Source organism: Cervus canadensis, chromosome 3, assembly GCF_019320065.1.
Source record: "Cervus canadensis isolate Bull #8, Minnesota chromosome 3, ASM1932006v1, whole genome shotgun sequence".
NCBI classification, from domain to species: Eukaryota; Metazoa; Chordata; class Mammalia; order Artiodactyla; family Cervidae; genus Cervus; species Cervus canadensis.
The window spans coordinates 58,331,402-58,354,691 of record NC_057388.1 but is presented as its reverse complement, the minus strand read 5'-3'; the positions used below and the strand labels follow the sequence as shown (position 1 = coordinate 58,354,691).

General features: G+C 38.9%; 1 protein-coding gene across 2 annotated transcripts in view; it reads right to left on the bottom strand.

Moving 5' to 3' along the window:
• The window catches only part of TBX20 (T-box transcription factor 20), a 45,761-nt gene extending 23,889 nt beyond the window's left edge, over positions 1-21,872 (bottom strand). Inside the window, exons 1-7 of one of the 2 annotated variants that reach the window (XM_043463220.1) lie at positions 21,677-21,872; positions 21,286-21,371; positions 17,696-17,954; positions 16,491-16,655; positions 12,433-12,541; positions 8,993-9,151; positions 221-297 (exon numbers count right to left, since the gene is read on the bottom strand). In XM_043463220.1, the coding sequence (XP_043319155.1) occupies positions 221-297; positions 8,993-9,151; positions 12,433-12,541; positions 16,491-16,655; positions 17,696-17,954; positions 21,286-21,371; positions 21,677-21,729 (908 nt within the window). In that variant the 5' untranslated portion in view covers positions 21,730-21,872. Of the gene's footprint in view, positions 1-220; positions 298-8,992; positions 9,152-12,432; positions 12,542-16,490; positions 16,656-17,695; positions 17,955-21,285 lie in introns of both variants that reach the window. The other variant, XM_043463222.1, reaches the window with a different exon arrangement.
• Positions 21,873-23,290: the final 1,418 nt, after the last annotated feature.

Sequence of the window (23,290 nt, the reverse complement as noted above, 5' to 3'; positions counted from 1 at the left end):
AGATCCAGCTGCAGTGGCTGTCAGAACTTCAGCAGTTGCATATCTGTAGGGTTTATAACCGGAAATGAAGGTCAGGCAGAGAACCGGAGACTATACAGAGTATTGGAGACTATATACAGTAAAATTATGTCTCTTTGGTGTTGCAAGGAGTGTGCTCTTACAAACTAGTGCTTTTCTTTATCTTATCTGGGCAAAAAAGTAAACAGAAAATTCTCATTACCTCTCAATGTCCGTGAGCCTGGAGGAGTCCCGGAATCCTTTGGCAAAAGGGTTACTATCTATTTTCAGCTTGGTTATCTGGAAAGGGAAGATGAGTAACAAAACAGTGTCATGTCTGTGGTCAAGGAAACAAAATCAGAAATAAAAAGTTTGTTCATTTTCCATCATAGCACCCCAAGAATGTCTAAGAATATCTTAATGTCACTCAGTATTGTGATAAAGGTTGAAATTGCTAAAGAAATTCACAAATTTGGGTGAATTGGTCAGAGAAGGCATCAAGGAAAAGGAAGTATTTGAGGACAGAGTATCTGTTCCTAAAACAGGCTGGAAGTCAATAAATAGAGACAGTTAGAAATGGGGGCCTTTTATGAACAGTGTGCCTGATGTGAGAAGTATTTAAGAGTAGTGAAAGGTTAGGGTGGACTAGGGAATGAGGAAACTGTCCAGAATTGGACAATACCTGCCAGCATGGGTGGGTAACGGGGAATGAAAACAAGAATGTTGCCTCATGCCGACTTGACAGCCTCATTTGTTAATACCATGGGCACCAATATATACCATAATATACCCCAATAATAGCTTCATGTTCAACACTGTACTGAAAAACATGATATAAATACATGATATAAAGTTTTCAGCATATAAATTTACCCCATTCCCTTTCCATCTGACTAAATTAGAATCAAATTAATGGGTCTCCTGTTACCCTCCCATAGAATGTTACAGACTCTACGCTTATTTGGAAAAAAGTATTTGAAAAAATAGTCTTATTTCCTAATAAGAATCATAGTCTGAAGTATTAAGTGTCTATGCTATGCTAGCCATAATTCCCACAGTACACAATATTAACATAGAAAGATTCATTAAAACATATGCACTTCATGTTTCAGGGAAAATATATTAGGTACAAAAAAATAAGTAAATAAAGGAAACACTAATTAAAAGATATTTGACTTGCAAAATTCCTGAGTATCAGAGCTAAAAGGCATGGAGGAGAATGTAGGACACAACTAGTTAGTAACTGAGTTAGAACCACAGACACCTTTAAAGAGAGTCATAGCTCATTTGTGTCCAAAAGAGAGCCCACATTCATCTTTGGAGAGAGGGAGAAACACACACAGCAATAGTCTTAACTGAAAAAAAGTTAGAGGTTGAGGGAGGCATGCCTTCTTCTTTCAAAGTAAATAGTAAACACAATTAAAAACAGAATAACAATTAACAACAGTTTGAAATATTGTTTTGCCAATACTTTTCCTTTGATCAGAATGTATCTACTGTTCACTTTAAACCATTAACACCTAAAGAATTGCTTTATTCATTACAAAAGAAAATCATTGTTTTTCTTTCTCAAGTTTTCTCAGTCTGTGCTAAGCAATGTGCAAAGTACAAAAAGCTCACTCAGAATAGAACTTCCCACACTGTCCTGGCCAGAGAGATGCTACTTCTCTAGCATTAATGTTGGCAAGTTGTAAGATTGATTCTTTGATATTAGTTTTTTTTCTTATAAAAGTTATTTATTCTTATTTTCTAGCATATTTTATTTATTTAAATTTATTTTTAAGGACACCTGGCAGTACCTCAGAAATTCTTATTTTTAGCCTATGATATTTACTCTAGAGCAGTCAAAAATAAAATTGCTAATTTCCTTTTTAGCTTAGTTAAAGGAAAATGGTAAACAGTGAAGAAAATAACCTAGATAAGTAAGAAACCTGTTCTTAATGGACGGCAACAGGACTTTAAGTGTGCATAGAAAGAAATATACAGGAACTGCTGAGGTTGTCCCTAATGTATGGCCATCAATAGTTTGTAGAGAACCTCTCTCACACTCAGCCACCTCTTTAGTTAAGGGTATGGATTTCTAAAGGGTGAAGTCTATTTTAACCATTCTTTTCAGACTAGGATTTAGTACTGAAGGTCAATTTTCAGGGCAAAGGCAAAATATTTTGTTTGAAATAAATTATAAACATAAAGTCCAAACAATCAATATATTCTAGGATTATAAATTATCAACAAGATTTTTGAATCCTCAAAGACAGGATTTTTTTCGTCTCTTTCTACTGAATAATTATAAATGAAATATTTCAGATTTCCAAATTGCTTTATAGTTCATGAAAACACTTTCACAATAATTCATCAACAAAACTGAGAACATGCAGTCCCTAAAATTCCACGGAGCAGGCAGAGGGATACACAGCTGACCAGAACTGGAAGTCATTTAAGTGTTACTAAAAAGGATGGCACCACATCCACTGCAGTGTTACTGACATTAAGGGTGAACCAAACCCAGAAATTTTCAAACTGAAACTGTGAGGTAGATGAATAAAGTTAAGGCTCCTTTCAAGTTTAGTTCCTACAAGCTCATTTGTAAGATTAAAAAGTGAATGGATTTGCCAGTGGATAAAATTTTCTGAAGACAGAAGCAAATAATATCTGGTGGAGAAACAATTTTGAACAGAGCCCTTTTGCAACCATCTCAGGAATTCCCTGGCAGTCCAGTGGGTAGGATTCAGTGCTTTCACTGCCAGGCCCTGGGTTCAGTCCACGGTCAGGGAACTAAGATCCTGCAAGCCGTGCAGTGCAGCAATAAAAAAATGAAATACAATTTTTAAAAATGTGAACCACATCAAGCTTTCTTTGAGTCTTCATAAACTAAAAGAATATAAAATATTATCCATATAATAACTAAAGACCGTCTACCCACTTTGTCCCTGAAAAGGATTTTGAGAATTGTATTTGTTGTTATTTGTATTTCCAAAAGATAAAGACTATTAGCTTAGAATGTGATGATTGTGGAGTTTCTGTAGAGAGTAAATACTTTCAGTGTGTGTTGTCAGCTAATGTGTCACAGTATCTAGTATTACCACCATAACTTTGAATGAGGAAGTAAATAAAATTCAACACAGGTTTTCAGATTTCTTTGGAACTTTCTTTCATTTATTAGAATCTTTCTCTTTGTAGTATCTTTATAGTCCTTCTTTCATCATCCCCAAGAGTACCAATGGTAACTTTTCTACTTTATAGTTTGATATAATTTCAAACTGTAACTTCAAGAATAGTATATACAGCTAGATTTACCAATTGGTTCACACACTTTAGTGTGCTAGTTAGAAAAGGAGCTCAGGACATTAACCCAGTATTTACTTTCTCTATGGGCCGTGTTACCTAATTCCTGTTATCTAATAATTACTTTTGAAAGTTAGAGGATAAAAGCTGAATAGATCTCTTACTACAGTTGTTTGGGGGCCCTGAACTAACCACTACAGTCTTGAACAGGCTTTATGAAGTACTGATTAGCCACACAGGAACTGTGGGTTAAACTTCTTAATGAGCTCACTGTGGTATCGCTAGACTCAGTGTATCAGGCTGCCAACAATAAGTTCCTGAGAAATGTTTGTTGAACTTTGCTTCAAAAACAAGCAGTCAGAAATATGATTTCATGTTTACCAGTTATAGACTAAGCGAAATTCTTTTTAAGTTTATATAAAAAGCATTTCATTTTGTTTTCTATTTTCAGAAAAAGAAATTTTTAAATAGCAAAGTTTTAACATTCTAGTTAATCATACATTTTTAAAAGTTTAGGCACAGATTTTATCCCATAGATATTTAAATAAAAACCAGTAGCTAACAGAAATTCATTTTTGCAGATATAGTTTTACATCCTTTTATGAAATTTGGGAGAACTGAAAAAGTGATACATTTGAGAACTGATGAAAGAAAGGATCTGAGTTATATACAGTGATTTCAGTTGGACATCATTTTCGTAATATAAAACGCCTGCAGCTTTTAACACCATTGAACAATGTCACCCATGTCAAAGGTAAAACTAAAAGAAGGATCCCAAAATAGTCAATTACTAAACATAATATGTGTAGAACCCCATGTGAAACTACTGAAATGTCTTTATGAGTCAACAACAAATTTTAAAAACGCAGTGTTTTTCATTTTGTGAGGAAAAACAATTAGCAAGTAAGGACAGTAGTATGTGCTTAAGAAATCCTGCAGTTTCAAGTGTATCTACACACATGCAAATCACAGACTGAACGTGAAAAGTGAAAGTGTCAGTCACTCAGTGTATCTGACTTTTTGTGACCCCATGAACTGTAACTCGCCAGGCTCCTCCGTCCATAGAGTTCTCCAGGCAAGAATACTGGAGTGTAAAACAAACAAACAAAAAAAGAATACTGGAGTGGGTTGCCGTTCCCTTCTCCGGGTATCTTCCCGACCCAGGGATCGAACCTGGGCCTCCTGCATTGCAGATAGATACTTTACCATTTGGGCCACCAGGGAAGCCCATTCCAGAAAAAATATACCCCCCCTTTTTTTTTTTCATGTATCATCTTGAAAATATGGATCATAATGCATTTCCTAACCACAAAATTCACTTTTTCGACATCTCCTTTATCTATAGATAAGTGTATGCATAAATAGAGGGCAGAATTTTACACTGCCAGCTGCACCAAACAGAAAGGGACTTTTTCCAATAGTTATTATTCCATGTGGTATCACTGGGCTCTGAGGAGAGCTGAGGTTCCCAACCACACGGTGAAATTGGCCCTCAGAGACCATTTCTCCAATTATCAGGAAAAGATCTGTCCAAAGGCATTTAAAAATGAAACCTGACCTACACTTCAACTCTACAGCAATGGCCTGCCTGCTCAAAAACAATGTATGACCTTTAAATCTTAAATTATAAAATAGTTTGTTGAGAGTGTAATGTATTTAGCTTTAAACTAATAATGTAAAGAAATGCAATCATTTCCTCACAAAAACCAGAGGAAAAAAATAGGAAAAAAAGTGCCTTTATCATTTCTCACAAATAAAACTACCAGATACAATAAATGAGAAGCTTTCTCACAAATTCTATTGGAAACTTTGATTTTGCTGTTAATATATATGAAAGTAATGTCTACCCAAAGTTTAAGAGATATAAATATGATCTTAAGTGTGAAATTTTAAATCTTTTCTTTACTTTCTGTTATTTAGCCATGAAAAACTTACTTTATATTATACTTAGTACATATTTAATTTGTTTAATTCCTATATATTTATTTTATGTTTATTATAGGCAAATCAGTAGACAAGCATGATATAGCAGTGTTTATTTCTATGCTTCTACCTTTAAAGCCATAACCCCTAGCACAATGCCAGTGTAGGGGGGGTGGGATGTACACATACATACATACACACACACACACACACACACATGTGTGTGTGTGCACGCACGCGGCATTGTGCTAGGGATTATGGCTTTAAAGGTAGAAGCATAGAAATAAACTCAGACCTGGCAGGATCTATTGAGAAAATCAGTTCTGAATTTAGTCATTTTTATTGTGGATTATTTGGCAATGAGATGATATACTAATCATATTAATCACTACACTTAATGATGCAGTGAAAGCTAGATAGGCACTGGTCGGTGGATTTTTGAGTCCACTTATAATCTTAGCTAGAAATAAACACTTCTCAAGAGGGGTGACTAGTATTGGGATATGTGGTTATTAGAATCTTAACCTGTTTTAACTAAGTATTTTCAAATCCAGTTTCCCAGCCTTGACACCGTCAGTGGTCACTTTCTTAATCTTGCAATCTAGCATGATGCTTTCAAAAAGTAGGAATTAACACCCAAAAGGAATTGTCCCACTTCCCAGATTTGTGACCTTGGGGTAGTGTATTAACCATTCTGAACCTCAGTTTCTTCATCCACAAAATCAAGCTCATAGGGCCTTATTCAGGGGATTAGTATCAGAATTAAGTGAGATATTGATTAAAAATATATAGAGATTTTTTTTTTCTAAGTTAAAAGTAACATCCAAACCATGAACCTTTGGTGAATACTAGTTTAGGGGAAGGGGGTAGGGGTTATAAAGACATTTGTTGGTCCATCCTGAAATTTTTAATACAAACTCAGTTTTAAATGTGTTAAAGATATTGTGGTTACAAAATAATCTTATTGTCAGTCTGGGCTTGTAGAAGTACTTACAAGTAAAGTATCATGATGCATACAACTTAGTTTCAAATGACTGAGAGAAGGGGGAAAGTATATACCTAAAGAGAGGTTGAGAAATGGAGCAGGGAAGGTAAAAAACTGGAAAAATGTTAATTGTTGAATCTGGGTAGAGCATACATGTGCTTCATTTTACTATTTGTTTAACTTTTGGATTTTGAAAATCTTCCAAATAAATGTTGAGTGGGAACAAAAGAATTCAATGAGATAATGTCACTAAAGCATACAGCTCCTGTAAGAAACAGCTAATGCCAGCAGATATTCTGTCAATTTAGAATGATGACCATCTTGTTACACTGACTGCTGTCAGTGTGAGGAGCTCCCTGCACAGAGCAGGTAAGCAGTGAGCACATGCTGAGAAGAAAAGAAATTAACGTAAAGAACTAAAACCCTTTAAAATAGGATGTCTTGAATCCATCAGGGTCACAAGCTGAGAGGAGGTGAGTTTTGCTTTCTTGGGGACACCAAGTACCTAAAGCTTAGAGGTTAAGAACACTGACATTTAACGCCTAACCACCTGGATTTAAATCTCTGATAGAAGCAGCAAGGTCTCATTGGATAAGTTATTTAACTCCAGGCCTCAATTCTTTTGGCTATGAAATGCAACATAAAAATACTGTTGTTCCTACCTCAAAATATTATTGTGAGGATTAAATAAGACAATGTACTTTAAATGGTGCTTTGCACATGGTAAGTACCCAAATATTAGCTATTATTATAATCATGTAGATAATAGCCTCCTGTTCCATTTTATGTGATATGAGAGATCCTGCCAATATTTATTCAGGATTGTGCTTTTGCCAATTAGACCAAATCTCAGATGTTATACTTAAAATTCCCTTAATTTTGTTCTGTCCATAATTTTCACAGATGATTTTCATAAAAGCAATGAAGTTTTCACATGACGAATTTTTGTTTCATTCTCAAACATCAACAGGGTCTCTTGTATTTCCCTAATAGCTCAGATGGTAAAGCATCCACCAGCAATGCAAGAATTCTGGGTTCGATCCTTGGGTTGGGAAGATCCCTTGGAGAAGGAAATGGCAACCCACTCCAATATTCTTGCCTGGATAATTCCATGGACAGAGGAGCCTGGCAGGCTACAGTCCATGCAGTTGCAAAGAGTTGAACACAACTGAGCAACTAACACACACACACACACACACACACACACAATGTTATATGAGTCTTTCCCTGGTAACTCAGTAAGTAAAGAATGTGCCTGCAGTGCAGGAGATGTGGGTTCGATCCCTGGGTTGGGAAGATCCCCCGAAGAAGGAAATGGCAAACCACTCCAGTATCCTTGCCTGGAAAATCTCATGTACAGAGGAGCCTGGTGGGTTGCAGTCCATGGGGTCGCAAAGAGTCGGACACAACTGAGTGACTAATACTTTCTTTTTTCAAAGTTTATAGTATAAAAGCTACTAATTCAGTTAATATAAGTTGAATGAATGTTTCAGGAATCTTTCCTGAACCTGTGACATATATATACATGTGTCCTCAAATAAACTGAAAATGGGATTGTTGATGTCAGTGTTCTAGATTCTAAGAAAAGTAAGATTAGTGTTTTAGGCCTCTGTGGGCTTCAGTCTATACCCAAATTTTTAACTTGGGCATTCTCTGAAAGTTGCCACTCTTATTTTAGGGATAATAAAAAAGTTATAGTACTTTGCTTTCACTTAAAGATAAATAGTATAATAACATTCATACATTGATTTCATTATTTATACATTATTTCATTTTTTAAAATGCCACTAATTTTGAAAAATCCATATGGTGACAAATCCTCTTTGGACATTCCAGAGACAGTCTAATAGTCACAACATGCCTTTCTGATAGAGTGCCTTAGAGTTTCCAAAGGCATGTTTATGCACAGCATCTCATTTGAGCCTTACAGGAATTCCCTAAGATGGGCCAGTTCTTAGTCCCAGTTTATAGGCAAAGAAAATGGCAGCCACAGTGATGAACTGAAGTCTACTCAAAGTCATATAGAAAGCCTTCAAGTTTATGCTGACCATGAAAGAAGAATAAATGGGGAAGAATCTTAATAGCACCCAGTCCTTAGCAACACTTTGATAATTATTTACCAACTTAGTCTAAGCCTTAGAAATGCATAAATTTTAAATATGATTTACAAGAGTATAAAATATAAAACTCAATATTATAAATTAGATATCTTGATGTTTACATAATACAGTTTATTATCTAAAGAGGTATTTAAAATCATTCTACTATAATTAGCCTGAATTTCAGCTGAATAAGTCTCACGAAATATCTAACAAATCAATAGTTTGGATAGTTGGCTAGACTGTGTGTGCTAATTTAGCAGAAAAACTTTAAAACTTTTTAAAAATTTTTAATTAAATTAAAATTTAAAAAATTTTAATTTAAAATTAAAATTTTTAAAAAAAAATTTAAAAGAACTTTAAAATTTTATGAATTCATGAGTATATGGTTATGTACATCATGAGGCCCTACCAAGAGGAGGTAAAGGAAGCTGGTAAGAAGTCAGTTTGGGATAGGTTTTGGCAGGAGAATGGGCCGTAAACAGCTTGACTGGGAAAGTAACGGTTCTAAGAAACACAGACCTTTATAACACTGAGCTGCAGTCACTCAACATACTTGGAGGTCCCGGGGCTGAGTCTCCATAGCTTTCTTCAAAGTAAACTTCCATTTTGAGTACTGGGATAGCCCTTCTCTCCAAGAAGATAAAAGCATCTCCTAAAACCTCATCTTTTTTGGCAAAGAAATTGTGAAGGGTACACTCACCAGTTGATTCTGGTAGGCAGTGACTGCTGTAAAAACTGTTTCTGGGAAGATGAATGTTCTGAATTCTTCAGACTTCAGATTGAGTAATGAGGCTGTGTGGTCTTTCTTCTTAATGATGTGCACCCGTGGCTGGTACTTATGCATTGAGTTCAAAATTATCTACAACAAAGAATGGCAAGCACAGTACTGAAATTTAGGTTTTTATTTTGCTAAACAGGCCCAGTTACAATGAGGCAAAGAAATAATCATAAAATCTACAGTTTCAAATGCAGTTTTAAGATTAAAATCGACCCTTTCCATTCTTCAGGCAAGTAATTTGTACATAATACTGCAGAGTCATCATTGTGAATCACATTTTACCAAAACAACTGCAAATAACACAGGTTGTTTCAAGTGTTCTTTCTAAAATTATAATAGAGGAAAAAGTCATCTGGAGGATAGGTTTATTTTGAAAAAAGAAAGTTTTTGTTTTTTAGTCTGGTTAGACCAAAGGCAGTATGTCTCTAAATTTTCTAAAGTAAGAAATTACATATTTGAGGAAGCAGACTGTTACTTGGGACAGTTAGGGTTTGGGGGTTGAGGTGGGTGGTGGATGGTAGGGAAATGAAACTTAAAAGGCGGTGAGGTGTGAGATAGACTTTGGTTGGAATACTGAATCCGATACTTTCTCGCTCTTTTAATCTTGGGTCAAGTGATCGTACCTTTCTCACCCCATTTTCTTAAATGCAAAAGCATTTAAGTTTTAAACTCACAGGAGTTGTGGTGAGAATCAGATGATGTAACTCTTGTAAATCACATAGCAAATAGGAAGTGCTCAGTAAACATAACTGTATTATCATCATCATCATGTCTGATAGCTTCATTGATTCCAACTTCCAGTTACAAACTAAATAGGAATGATAATGACAGCTGTCTTCCATTCTATAGCTAATAAAAGTTGCCCAATACTTAGAAATCAGAAACATACCCTTGTTTACAAAGGCACTATTTTTCATGTATCATTTAAATAAAATACAATTGCCATTATGAAATTTGAACAACAAAATTTACTTTCAGATATTAAAAGATTTTCTACATCTTCCCCCAATGCCACACCCAGACAGCTACCTAAGTATACAAAATTGAGTATGTTTTTCTTGGGATAACAGGGCTCACATTGTATGCCCTTCGCCTCAGGAGCCTAGCAGAGAGCATGGTTCTCAGAGGAGGTGTTGGATACATGCTGTGGCAGGACCAGGGTCAACAGCATGCAGTATTGTCGCTCTCTTGTTTCCTTGGCTAACTTGGGTGTGGGTGAATGTTAATGCTGGTTGACTTTAGGAGAGTTAAATACTAGTCACTGTGAGATAACTGATATAGAATCAATCTATTTCTGTACTGAGATATAAACCAACAGAGTTACAGGGCATTAACTGGCATTGAATTTTGAACATGCCATCTTTTTATGATCCCAAATCTGAATAGGAATTACTGAAGCAAATGAGAGCTTCAAATGAATCAAAATAACCTTTAAAAAGTTATCTCTTTGTATAATGCATTTATTCCAAGGAATTCAAGAATCTGTGCTCAGTCCTAAAACTGGAATAAACTTGAAGTGACAAAGCCAAACATTTGCCTCCTGAAACTGGTATAAGAAAAACCTGAGCATTCACTTATATGTTGTACTAAGAAGATAAGAGTTTTCAAATCACATACGCACACACATACATACACACTGGAAAAAGCCCTAAGCTTTAAATAAGGTCCCCTCTTCCTTATTTATACCAGCCTTAGGTTAATTTCCTTTAGGAAAGGGTATCGGACAGACTCAGACCTGAGACTGAGTCTCAGACCCCAGGGCTTCTTGAACCTCTGCTCAGGCTTTCATGGATCTAAGAAGTACTGATAGAAATGTAGACTTTATTTCATTGGAGAAATAAATTCCTGGAAATAAGAAATTTTCCTATTATAAAACCAAAAATGTATCTGTAAAGAGGGGCTTCTTCAGGGCTGATTCAGAGAACTTGTCTAAACAACACAAGATCTAAAAAATTTCCTTGTAGTTTTCAGAACATACTGTTTCTAGTGAAAAAGAGTTATATTAAATAATAAAATTTTAAAGCCAAAGTGGATATTAGCAATCATCTAAGATTTAGGCAAACAATTTGTCACGATCTGATCTTGGCATAATCAGACTAGAACCCAGAGCTCCTGAAGTATGGCTTAGTGCTGTTCCTCTTCATGAAACTGATGCTGAAAGGAAAACACACCAATTCTGGACAACCGAGTTGTACGTTAACCTAGTTACTCTGACTTGGTCAGGAAAAACAAAGTCTCCTGTGGGCATATGAATGGTGGCAGTGCCTGAAGTGATTTACTTGGTTTTAGGTTCAATCCAATTTTTAGAAACCATGTCTAGAGCTCTCTAATTTATTATCTATGTATATGTAACCATTTTTTTTAAAGTTTTGAAACTCTTCTTCTAAATTGCATAGATCCAATAAAAATTAAAATCTTAAGTAACAAGAGCCTTAATAAAAGGGATAAGAGAGAGAATAATTATATCAGAATATCTAAGCCAAGAAGAGGAATTATGAAAATACCAACTTGCTTTCTGGCATACAGGGCAAAGGAAAAAAAAAGAAAGAAACAGCATTCTCATCATCACAAAGAAGCATGCATGTCTGTCTGAAGTTTCCTTAGCATAAAATCTAAAACACTTTTTAAAATTTAAATCTTTACTTAAGGGCATGAAATAACATCACAGATAGTTCCTTAAAGAGCAGTCTTAGCATGTGTAAAATCCTGTGTCAATGGCTGTTCTATTAAATGTTGATAGGAGCTCAGAATTCCAGTTTCTCTTTTCTCTACATTTTGATGAATTCCTTATTGATACATAAAATCAAATCATTTTGTTTTTAACTGCAAGACTTCTCTGTGTTCTAAATATTCATAAGATTCACTACAGAGGAGATATATAATAAGCGAACAGCACTTTTCCAAATTTATTTGTACATAAAACCCTTTGGTCCCATTGTATCTCATAAGAATGTATTCTGCAGAACACACTTTGGGAAACCTCCATAGGAGGTCTCAGCCCCATTCCCTTTATGCTGTGTTATCTATCACTGATAGAAATTAAATATTTAATCCCAGAATGGGCCATAGTAACCTCCAAAATGCACATGCCCTGTGTTTAGTTGGCACAGGTGGTAAAGCATTTGCAGAAGTGTGATTCCAAGGCGCCAAAGGTCCCTGACCCTCTTACATAGAAATGGCATGCAGCATCTCTGTATGTGTAAGGGTTCCCCAAAGAACACAAGAATGTTCTCACAGAATGACTCAGAGCGGGAAGGTTGGAGGGGAAAAGGGAGAAAACGAAGAGACTTCAAGAGAGAGAGTTTCACGTGGCTTCTCCATTCTAGCCCAGGGAATCCATGCAGTCCAAGCACTGTACTTACATGGCCATGCTGATCCAGTTCATTGTTGGTGAGTTTCACCTTTTCAAAAGACACCATCTGTTTGAGTAGCTGCTCGCCAGTAAAAGGAGAGTCTGGATGTACATACAACCTAAGAAAATTATGACAGAATTTTATTGAGACATTTTAAAAAAATCTCTCTGTGGGTTTTAAAATATCCTGATTCTAAAGGAACACAAAAATCTCATATAAATGGTGAACTTTTATTTGCCTCATTTAATCTCAAATTTAATAATACAGCAATGCCAAAATAATGCTAAAACATACAGATGTGTTTCTTTGTGTACCAATGATTTTAAAGGGGTAATACTTAATACATTTTCTGTTATTAATTTTCAAGGGATAATACTTAATACATTTTCTATTATTTGCTGAGCAAGTTGTTTTTTTAAAGGTGTTTTTTTTTTTCCATCTACTTAATCAACTACTGGTCTGCTTCTGTCAAATATAAAATTCAATTGTAGGTATTTTCAAAAGAAGGTCTAGGTTATACTAATTGCATAATGAGTTCCTAGTATAAATATTGCTAAAAGGCAGTGAAGACAAATAATTTAAGAGGAAACAATTCTAGAGAATCTATCCATTTAAACTCGAAGGTGGCTCAGTTTAAAGTTTGTTTTCTTTATAAGCATGACAGAGTAATTTTAATACAGTGACCCAGGGAACTTTTATAAGCATGACAGAGTAATTTTAATACAGTGACCCAGGGAACTTTTAATAGCTCACATAGTCTATTTGCTTCTCCTGGTACCTTAATATTATTTCTTTCATCATTACCTCGTTAAGTGCTCGCTAATGAGAGTGAAAACAAGTTGGGTAAGCTTCAAATTATTTAGTGTATTTATCTGTAAGTAGACTAAGCACTCCCCCCTCCCAAAAAAAAGCTTTGATGGGGGGGAAAATGTACTTATCAGGTGTTTGTCATTTATTGATCAGCTGCTATGTTTTTGGCTAGCTTTTACCTACTGACAGTTAAATGCAAGTCATTTGCTTTACCTGCAAAGCTTTAAACTAAGTACAACCCTTTGTAAATCACAATCCTAATATCCACTCAACAGAAGCTTTTCTGAAGTCATGGGAGATCATAGAACTAATAACAGGAGAAGGAAATGTCCTTGATTTAACGGGATAAATTCCTTTATCCATGCCACAGGTTATTTATATTTATATTTTGTAGAGAATCTTTGTAACTACCATTAAACATACATATTATGGAGGGAATAAAGGAAAGGAAAAAAGTTAAAAAAAAAAAGCCTTTCCTAACAATATTCATGTGAAGAATAAGAAGTCTATGCCCTGGTTTGTCACACAGAGGACTAACAATAGAAGAATTGGAATCATAGGCTGCAACTCACAAAGCCCACCAGAATCTAAGCAGAAAACAGGCTAACAGTACTAAAGATTCTTACCAGACCCATACAAGAACTTTAAAGGTTTTAGGTATTTGTCTGCCTGAATAATTTTTTAAAGGAGTGCTCAGAATTGCCTTTCAGTTGAAGTATTCTTCAGTGACACACCATAATATTAAATCGCTTTTCAAGTATCACCCTTCCAAGGCTGTTACTCTATAGACACAGTTGTTTTACTAATAAGCACCACATCCTGATTAGAAAAGACACTGATGCTGGGAAAAATTGAAGGTAGGAGGAGAAGGAGACGACAGAGGACGAGATGGTTGGATGGCATCGCTGACTGAATAGACATGAGTTTGAGCAAGCTCTGGAAGATGATGAAGGACAGGGAAGCCTGGCGTGCTGCAGTCCATAGGGTCACAAAGAGCCAGACAGGACTGAGGGCCTAAGCAACAACAACCACATCCTACCCACGCCTCCAAAGAGGACTAAAAATATTTAGTCCTAAAAGTTGATGAGACAGTCCCTCTTTATGTATCAATTTACCACATATAATAAGATTAATAAATATTAATTTAAATATCAACTTTTTTAAAAAAAGGAAATGTCCTATATGAAAAAAACATTATTTAGGTTATGTATAATGTCTTGCCCATTACTATGATCAAATGATACTGTCAAGCATCATTTCTTCTGATTAGAAACAAGTGACTGATGGATTTTAGTCTAAAATAAAGTCTTTCAAAGAGCTATAATTGCAAGGAATTTCTACCATAAGTGCAAAAATGATCACCTCCCAAATTCTTTACCTTTCCCATATGTAGCTAGAAATTATAGCAGTGTCTTTTAATAGCAATAAAAAATAGTTGCTTGTATAATCTAGAATATTTCTATCCTATAAGGCACAAACATTTTAATCTAATATCAATATAAATAAACTGAACTAGGATGAATGAAAAAGCATACAGGAAGCCCCGCTTCTCTCAAGTCTCGTGGGACTTAAAATTCCAGCAATAGCTTAAACATGCTTCAGTTAAGATAGTGTATTGGTACATGCTTTCTTTTTCCAGCCAGAACAGATTAGTAACATAAACAAGGCATGTCATATTTCCAACTGGCCTAAACCAGTTCCCCATACCTTTAGATAGGAGGAAAATGTATGCTAAATAAGAGTGATTAACTTCTTAGAGGAAGGACTTAGAGAAAAAAGAAAAGGGGTGGGGGAGGCTGCTTGTAAAAATGGTTAGGAATCTGCTAAAATACTCGGCTCTCTGTCTCTTTTCTTTCTCTCTTTCCCCTTTAAAAAAAAATTGTAAATATTGGAAAGAAGCTCTAGATTAATGTGAACTGGCTAGTTAATAGTAAATAGTAGAGAACACTAATTATATTTAAATATCTATTGTAAATTTGTCATTTACAGTCACTCAAAATGAGTGTCATTAAAATTTGTTTTTAGTCCTGATTATTATTTAATATATCGATTTGGAAAGGCTGGGATCCTTCCTAGTCTCTTGTGGGAATGGAAAACTCAGAGAGGCTCCTTTTAATCTTGTCTCTAGTGTACTTAACAGACTGTAAGCTTAATAATGTGATCGACTACTAAGTAAGCTTAATATTCCATTTGAACTATATGTGTAAATTATCTGTGTTGATTCTGTGCCTTGACTTAAGACTCCAAACTATATACTTAAAAAGAACCATACTTTGAACCATAACATCAAAGTTCCTTAACCCGTACATTTAAATAAATCCTTAGCCTTGATATGAACTGCCTATCAATTATAAAAATTACAGTCATAAAACAACTTTAAAGCTGTAAGTTTTGGTTTTAGAGCCCTAAATGTATAATCAGCTATGTAAATGTAAAGTGTAAAATGTAAAGATTCACTGTTTGTATTAAACAGTGCCTGTTAGATTTCTGTTCTTCAGCTAGTCATAGTAACATAAAGTAAAAATGCCATTTCCTTCCCTCCAGAATGCTCATTTGGGCAAAGCAGCAGCCATAAAGGTTGCATGTGATTTGTTAAACAGGGTTCTCCTGGAAAAACATTACCAATGACTAGCACAAAAATGGACATGTTTTGTTTGGGTCATTACCTAACATATTAATTGAATAATTTTTCAGTAAAAGTATATTAACCTGATGTTGAATTACATTTATCCACTAATTATGGAGGGGGGGGAGAGTTTGTTGTTCATACTTAAAAATCTCTGAGCCTTTTACTAGTCAAAAAAAACCCACATTTACCAAAATGATGTTTACTATGTGAAGTTATAACTACACTATAATAAATATCTACTAAAAGCTACAAATACACTAAAATGCACACTTTTAAAAAGAATTTTAGGGCAGTCACTTCATCAGTAGGTTTATTCTGTTGGGTGTTAGCCAAATAGAAATGAGGGGTGTCATATGAAATGGGTCCAGATTTCTAACAAATATTCCAACTGAAATTTAAGAAAAGCTTTGAAATGAATTATGAAGAAAGATAATATTAAAGGCAATGTTCTGAGTACAAACTCTGCCTTTCTCAGAGATTAATCCATATTTTGTATAGTTAATCCTGGAGTGCCTGGGCTCGGAACGCCTTCTTACCAGAACTCACGGCTTTAGAAACAGACCTGCTGAAAATTCAAAGAGCCAGGGCAGGAGACATTTTGCTTGGCTGAAAATCTGGAGACACAAACCTGGCTGGCAGTGGAGGGTCCGCTTTGCCAGCCACCAGCCAGGAGGACCGGTGGTAGGCATAGCGGTACCTCTTGTTGTCCACAGGGACGATGTCCATCAGGACTATGTACTTGGCCTCAGAATCCACACCGGAAAAGGACACACGGATGGTAGGAAACATCCTCCTGACACAGTGAGACAAAGAGAATCGCCAGAATTAGAGAGGAAGAGAGGTCCCTTCCCTCTCTACCCAGCCCCCAAACTCTTTGTTTCCTGTAAAGCCACAGAGATGTGAATACAGAGACTGACCTTCTCCCAAGCCTAGATAATCTTAAGTGTCATCTCTACAGGAGTCCTCATTAATACCCAAAGGTCTGCAATTAGGGGAAATCCTGTGCTATATCATCAACCCCATTAGGCTCTGAACCGATGTGAGCCTAAACCGATGTCTCCAGAGCAGACAGAGTCCTGTAACCTCCTTGTGTTGCAGGGAGAAAACTCACCCCTGTCTTAGTAGAAAGCCAGAGCGGAGTTCTCAGGTTGGTTTTCTTTTCAGCAGACTCTGAGAGGGTGCGTCCCAGAGACCTGAGAGCTGGAGCCTTCGGGCGCCAAGGGGCCACCGATCCCTAGAGCCTTAGCCCCAGTCCCAGGAGCTGCCTTCCTGCCTTCCCTGAGTCAGCCCCGACTTCGGCGTCTAGGGCCCCCGCACCAGAGCTCCTTCCTACCAGGAGTGTGGTCATTTCAAATTTCATTCTATCTCCCTGATTTTAATTTTAGTTTTTAATGGGAGCTTCTGCAAATAAAAGGAAGATAAAAAGGTGATAAAAAGGAAGCCACCTGCCTCCCTCACAACACGGAGCAGCCCACCCTGCACGGGAACAGCCCGCCCTCAACCGCAGCAGGCACAAGTCAAGTTCCCGCTTCCCTCCATATGCAAACTTAGCACCCAAAAGACAACAGGCTGCAGGGAGCAAGAGAGCCCAGTCTCTTGCCCTTAGGGTGGGGGCAGGGCTTCCTATAGCCAGATCCCAAGAAAGCAAATGCCTGGACATCTGTCTCAGTTGATCTTTCCAAAAGCAAGTCAGTGGAAGGAAACCCTCCTTGGGCAAAGCATCCCCTTCAAGCTCAGTACCAGCAGTTTCACCCAGTTCCTGGAGACTCCCTATGCCACTCAGGGCACCGTTCCCTCCTCCCCACTGCTCAGCCAACAAGGCCCTCCTGCTACCTGCCAGACTTGGTGATGATCATCTCCGTGCCTAGCTCATGGAATTTGTCCCAGAGCTCCTTGGTCTCCAGGCTGCAGGCAATTTTGGCCATTTCCTCGCTGGGGATGATGGGGGTGGTGGGGATCAGTGGCTCAGTGCACAGAGAGGAGGAGGAGGGGCTGCTGCTGCCCGCACCGCTGCCACCAAACTCCCCGTGAGCATCTAGGCTGGTCAGCTCTCCCAGGGGCTGAGCGCAGGAAGACTTCTCAACAAATTGTTCTGCAGGCAAAAAGAATTGAGAATGACAGCTCATTCTGTCAATCAAAGATATAAGGAGGACAGCAGCACAACTAAAATAGGTACCCAGATTTGACTTTGGAAAAGTTATGCTCAGGATCTCCAGGAGGGCAGTGGAAACCATTCACTACATAAACCAAGCCTGAGAGTCCTGTGGAGTGGCACGGCTCCTGCTTGCTTGCTTACTGAACCAAATGAGTGAGTTCTAGAACCATGGCTTGTTACCATTACTTGAAACCCACTTTGGAGAAGAAAAAATGTGAGGAGTGGATACTGGGGACGACAATGATCATAAAGAATTAAAAACAAATATTCCTGTTGTTATCCCTCCACATTCTTCTCAGTTTGTGGGCCCTGGTACCAGTTCTTCCTCTCTGACAAAGAGGAGACACTTTTTCCACGGAGATCAAAGCAGCGAAAATATCAGCTCCTTCCTCACTTTGAGAGGAACCTCCCTTCCCTCCTGGAGCCCTCTCCCCATAAGACAAAATGAAAAGGGGGGTGGTGTTGGGGATGTGGTTTTTTAAAAAAAAAAAAATTAAGTCACTTCACTTCTTTGCCCGGTTCTCAGTTTCCCAGACTTTCAGATGTTAGATTGGAACATTTTTATAATTTCCCTCTCAGTCTGAGATCTTATGAAAGACTAACATATTGCTTGTTAAATCACGGGAGTATGCTCTCCAATTTTTTGGACTTGGCTTGAAACAATTACTTGAGGGACAATGTGTGTATTTTCTCTCTCTCAAAAAATGTTCTGTGAGGAAAAGAACCCCAAACCCAGACTAGCAGAGTGTTAAAGTAGGAAGAACAGTTTTCCATCAACCATCAGGCTAGAATACCACTGCCTATGAACCAAACATTCTCCTCCACAGCTGATAAGGGCCTGGGACTACACCAGTCACTTTGATGGAATACAGGGGGAGTTTTGTAATTGGCCCAATTATCTTGCGTCCCTTAAAAAAGAAACTACTTGAATCGACAATGTGAAACTGAACTCCAAAACAACTCTGTTCTAAGTGCCCTCAAGGAATTGAAATAAGTTCTAAGTACACATACACACACACACACAATGTTTTATTTCTCTTTGACTTGGGGCAGGCAAGCAGGAGGTAGAGAATTTTAACCTTCTCTTACAATAATAATCCAACTCATGAAAAAATTTTTAAATAAGAATAATCAAATTAATTATCATATCCTTGTTTTCAAATTCAAAGAGAACCATGCGATCACAAAATTATATTTTCTACTAATATTTTCAGAAACACATTCACATAACATCTTTATAGGGAATTAATAAGTAGCCTTAAAATTTTTCTGACAATTGAAAAAGGCAAATTCCCCAAGCTCCAAACTAACCAGTGTGTGAGGGTTGGGAAATGGAAGAAGAAAATGATACAGAAATGTTCTAACACAATGTTTTATGTCAGTTGTATCTCAATTTAAAAAAATTTAATGACTTAGTTGTCTGAGGTGGTTCTTTTGAATAGACCTAATGTGTTTAAATAAGCAATCATGAGACACCTCTGACTCCCACCCTATACTTTCTTTAGCATCTCGCTAGTGTTGCATTCTCTCTTAACAGGTATTTCACGTGCTGGAGTCCTCGGCTTATAGTCAATAATAGTGCTCTGTTGAACTGGCCCTAGAAAGGGACTAGGATGCCTTCAGGTTCTCTCAGAGTCTGTCTCAAAAGCCCCAGGGGAGGAAGGATGCTCATTTTACAGACTGGAATGAGGTGGGGGTACTTTGAGCTGTGAATGGTTTTATAGTTTAGAATTCAGAGGAAGGTATTTTTCCCCCCTCAGGAAAGTAGAGAAGGAAGCAACGTTGAAATGACAGTAGAGCTGAAGCTAGCATGTTTCCCAGTCTACTGTACACCTGTCAGAAATTTTAACCTGAAATTCTCTTTTCTTGCTAGCTGCCAAACAGTAGTGGGGGCATTTATTTATAAAGAATTTGGAGGCCTCCTAAACAGGAGTGGATACTGTCGGGAAGGGCCACAAAGTTAACTTTGAAATTGGTGATGAATTTTTTCCTAAACAGTTGGAGTTTATCTGATTGGTTATTTCCATTTCTTTGGCAGGTTTAGATTTACACGGGAGGTTAGATAGGAAGAACCAGAGAAAGAGAGTGAAAACCACGGAGGAGAGACTTTTTGACATGTTTTCTGCAGACCTTCCTGTTTCCTTTGCCTTGGTTCTAGTTTCTGCAGGGATTCTAGCTCTCTCTTCTCTCTGCTGAGGCCCCTTATTTTTCTTCTCTAACATTTCATCTTCCATATTATTATTGTGTTTCAAGGTGTGAGATGTTAAAATGTTGAGAAAGGACAGGGAGAAGAAGAAAAAAATTGAAGTTAAGAAGTTTTAAAAAATTACCCTAAGTTTACTTGATGCTTTTCACTATTTTAGGACTACCAGATGATCAGAATATGAACTAAGTATTACCCAGGGACCCAAAAGGTGATGATGAGAACACTTCTTTCTCCCAGTTGTGAAGGGACTTGAAACACATCTCCAGCAGTTTCTTTCTCACACAATTCCTTCACACAATTCACTCATGCTAAGGGTAGTATAGTCACTTTTCTCCCTTTGCTCTGAGCATAGTGTCTTCTATAAATGGTAAAGGTTGTTACATAAACAGTATAGCTAAAAGTTGAGGAATTTGGGAAATGGTTACTGGCTAATGTTTTTGCCAACCTCCACTGAAAGTGACAGCAGCTATGAAATGATGCCTCACTGATATATCTGGAGCTTCTCTGAAGAAAATGGTTCATTCGGGTAGATCTGGCTTATTCTACAGCACCTGACCGGGGTCTTAAGGAGCTGACTTTGTGTAATCTATTCAAGTCAGGAAAAAACAAAATTAAACTAGTTTCTTGTGAAGTGACAGTCTCCTTGGTTGCAAATGCACAAGCAGGTGTTAGATGCATCATAAATTCTGTCGAGTCTTAAAAAGGGGCTTTTATCATTATTCATCCCTAAATCTTTTATCCCAAAAATGTTACACACACACACCCCGGATGTTCGACTTGACAAAAGCATTCTAGACAAATCGGTAAGGAAAGCGATGTATGAGGTATGAAACTGGTTGCATATAGCAACACTGTGAAGTCCCCAAAGAATCTGGGCCTAAGAGGGGAAAAAAAAAAAAAAAATTCCCACCCTCAATATAGTCTATGGTCAGAGCTGCCGCGCGAACCGGAAAAGGTGGCCACCCTCAAGAACGTCGTGCAGCTAGAGGACAGAAGGACAAACAAATGTGCCCCCCACCCGCCATGCCTGCCCATCCCGGACAGTCTAGCAGCCCGACTTACCCAGTGGTTTGATAGTGTTCTCCGTTGCTTCCTTCTCTTTGGAGCCGCCGCTCGACATCAGCGCGGCGATGGAGAAGGCGTTGGCCCTGGAAGAAAGCTGGGGCTTGGGCGATGCCGTGAACTCCATGGCCCCCAGTGTGCGGTCCTGGCCAGGGACCGGGCCTGCCGAACTGCTGTCCAGCTTCCCCAAAAGTGACAAAGACCGAAACACAGCGCAAAGTTTCCAAGTGCAGCCAGAGGGGAGCCAGAGACTCTATATGAGTCAGCCCCAACCTCCCAAGAGCTCCACACCGGTGTCTCCTTTCCCCCACCGCAAGAGCCTAATTTAGCCGCTGAGACTTCGAACTAGCCAGAGAGTACCAATTGCGGGCTCAACCGAGTGTGCAAGTACCGGGACGCTCCGCAGGGGCACAGGCTGCGCCGCCGGAAGCTGAAGACTTGCATGAGCTGCGCTAAGCCCAGAGGTCCTGCAGCACCCGCTCCACGTCTTTCCTCCCTCCCCACTCTGGGGACAGTCAGAGCGGCTCAGAGTCGCTGAAAGGGGGCGGATGCCTGGGAGCCTGAGCGTGGCCGTGCGAGCGCGGCGGGGCGCGGAGGACACTGCGCCCGGGCGCTCGAAGCCCTGCGCCTTAATTTGCTGGCAGCGGCGATCCCGGCGGCCTGCAGCCAGTCAGCGCTGCCACACGTCACCGCTTCCTGATTCCGCCGCCGGGGGCGGGGCTGCGGGCCGGGTGGGGAGGGTGCGCCCGGAGCGCGGTGTCCGTGTGGCCTCACGCACAGCCCGGTGGAACCTGGCATCCGTTCGGGGAATGGGGTGCCAGCACCAGGCTAGTGCAGCGACCGCAGATGCAGCCCGTCAGGTCTCGCAATTCCGGAGTGGGAGGGAGGTGCTCGCTGTCGGGAGGGGGCATTTTTGTCTCGTCTTAAGACCTGGGATCCTAGGAGTGGCCCACTGCGGGAATCTAGACCAGAGGAAGCCTCGGGGAGTTCTTGATTCTCCCATTCTTTTTCTTACTGGTAATCAAAGTTCCAAAAGAAAGTTGGAAAGTGCTAGAAGTGGGACAGAAACTGGCGCCGTAGAGTCGGCGCCTACCGGATAGATCCCATTTGCCCGGCAGCGTGAAGGGCTGGATCCCAGAGCCCGATGGGCTTCAGAATCGGACTGCTAGACAATGGGTCTGGAGAGAAGCAACCTTGATAACGATGCGCTAAGGGTGGGCTGTAAGCATTTGGCCAAGGATGCTCTCAGAACCACGGCTGCTTCTGCACACTGGTGCGCCTCTCGTTCGGGGTTCCTATTCCCAAAAGGGACTGGAAAATCAGGCCTTGACGGAAGGGAAGGTGAGGGGAGATCGATGTGCTGGTGGCGCGGCACCCTGCGGGGACCATGCGACGCGCAGTGGGAGAGTGCGAGCCCCGCCGCGCCCGCGCTTGGCGGACGCCAAGCCTTCAGTCTTCACAAACTCGGACTTCCCACGGCCTTGTGGGGGTCGTCTTGTTGGCCTTGCTCAGCTTGAATAACTCAAATTCTCCAAATTCGCGGGGTAATCCGCTTCACTCGGAGCCGTGTAAACTCAGGCTGACACACACACTCAAGCTGTACATGTAAATATTTGCTCCCCTTTCCAGTCGGTCTGGCGATTAGGAGCCTCTTGGTAGGTCTTTAAAAAAAGAAAAGAAGGAAAACAGCCCCCCATTTCTCACCCCCACATTTTCCTCTCTCCATGGCACAGACATTCTCCACCCCTTGAAACAAACTTACGAGGGGAAAAAGCTGAAACTCAAAAGTTGAAATCAGGCATGTAAGTAACATGATGACAGGTGGGGGACTTGTGAGTTAAGACTGTCTTGTCAATATGTCAATAGTTTCTAACAACATACTGCATAACAGTGACTAAGGAATAATTTTGAAATACCTCTGTGTACACAGAACGTATGTGTACATTTGGGGGAAATTCGTAAAACTATAGATTTTTGTGCTGGAAACGATTTATACTGTCTAGCC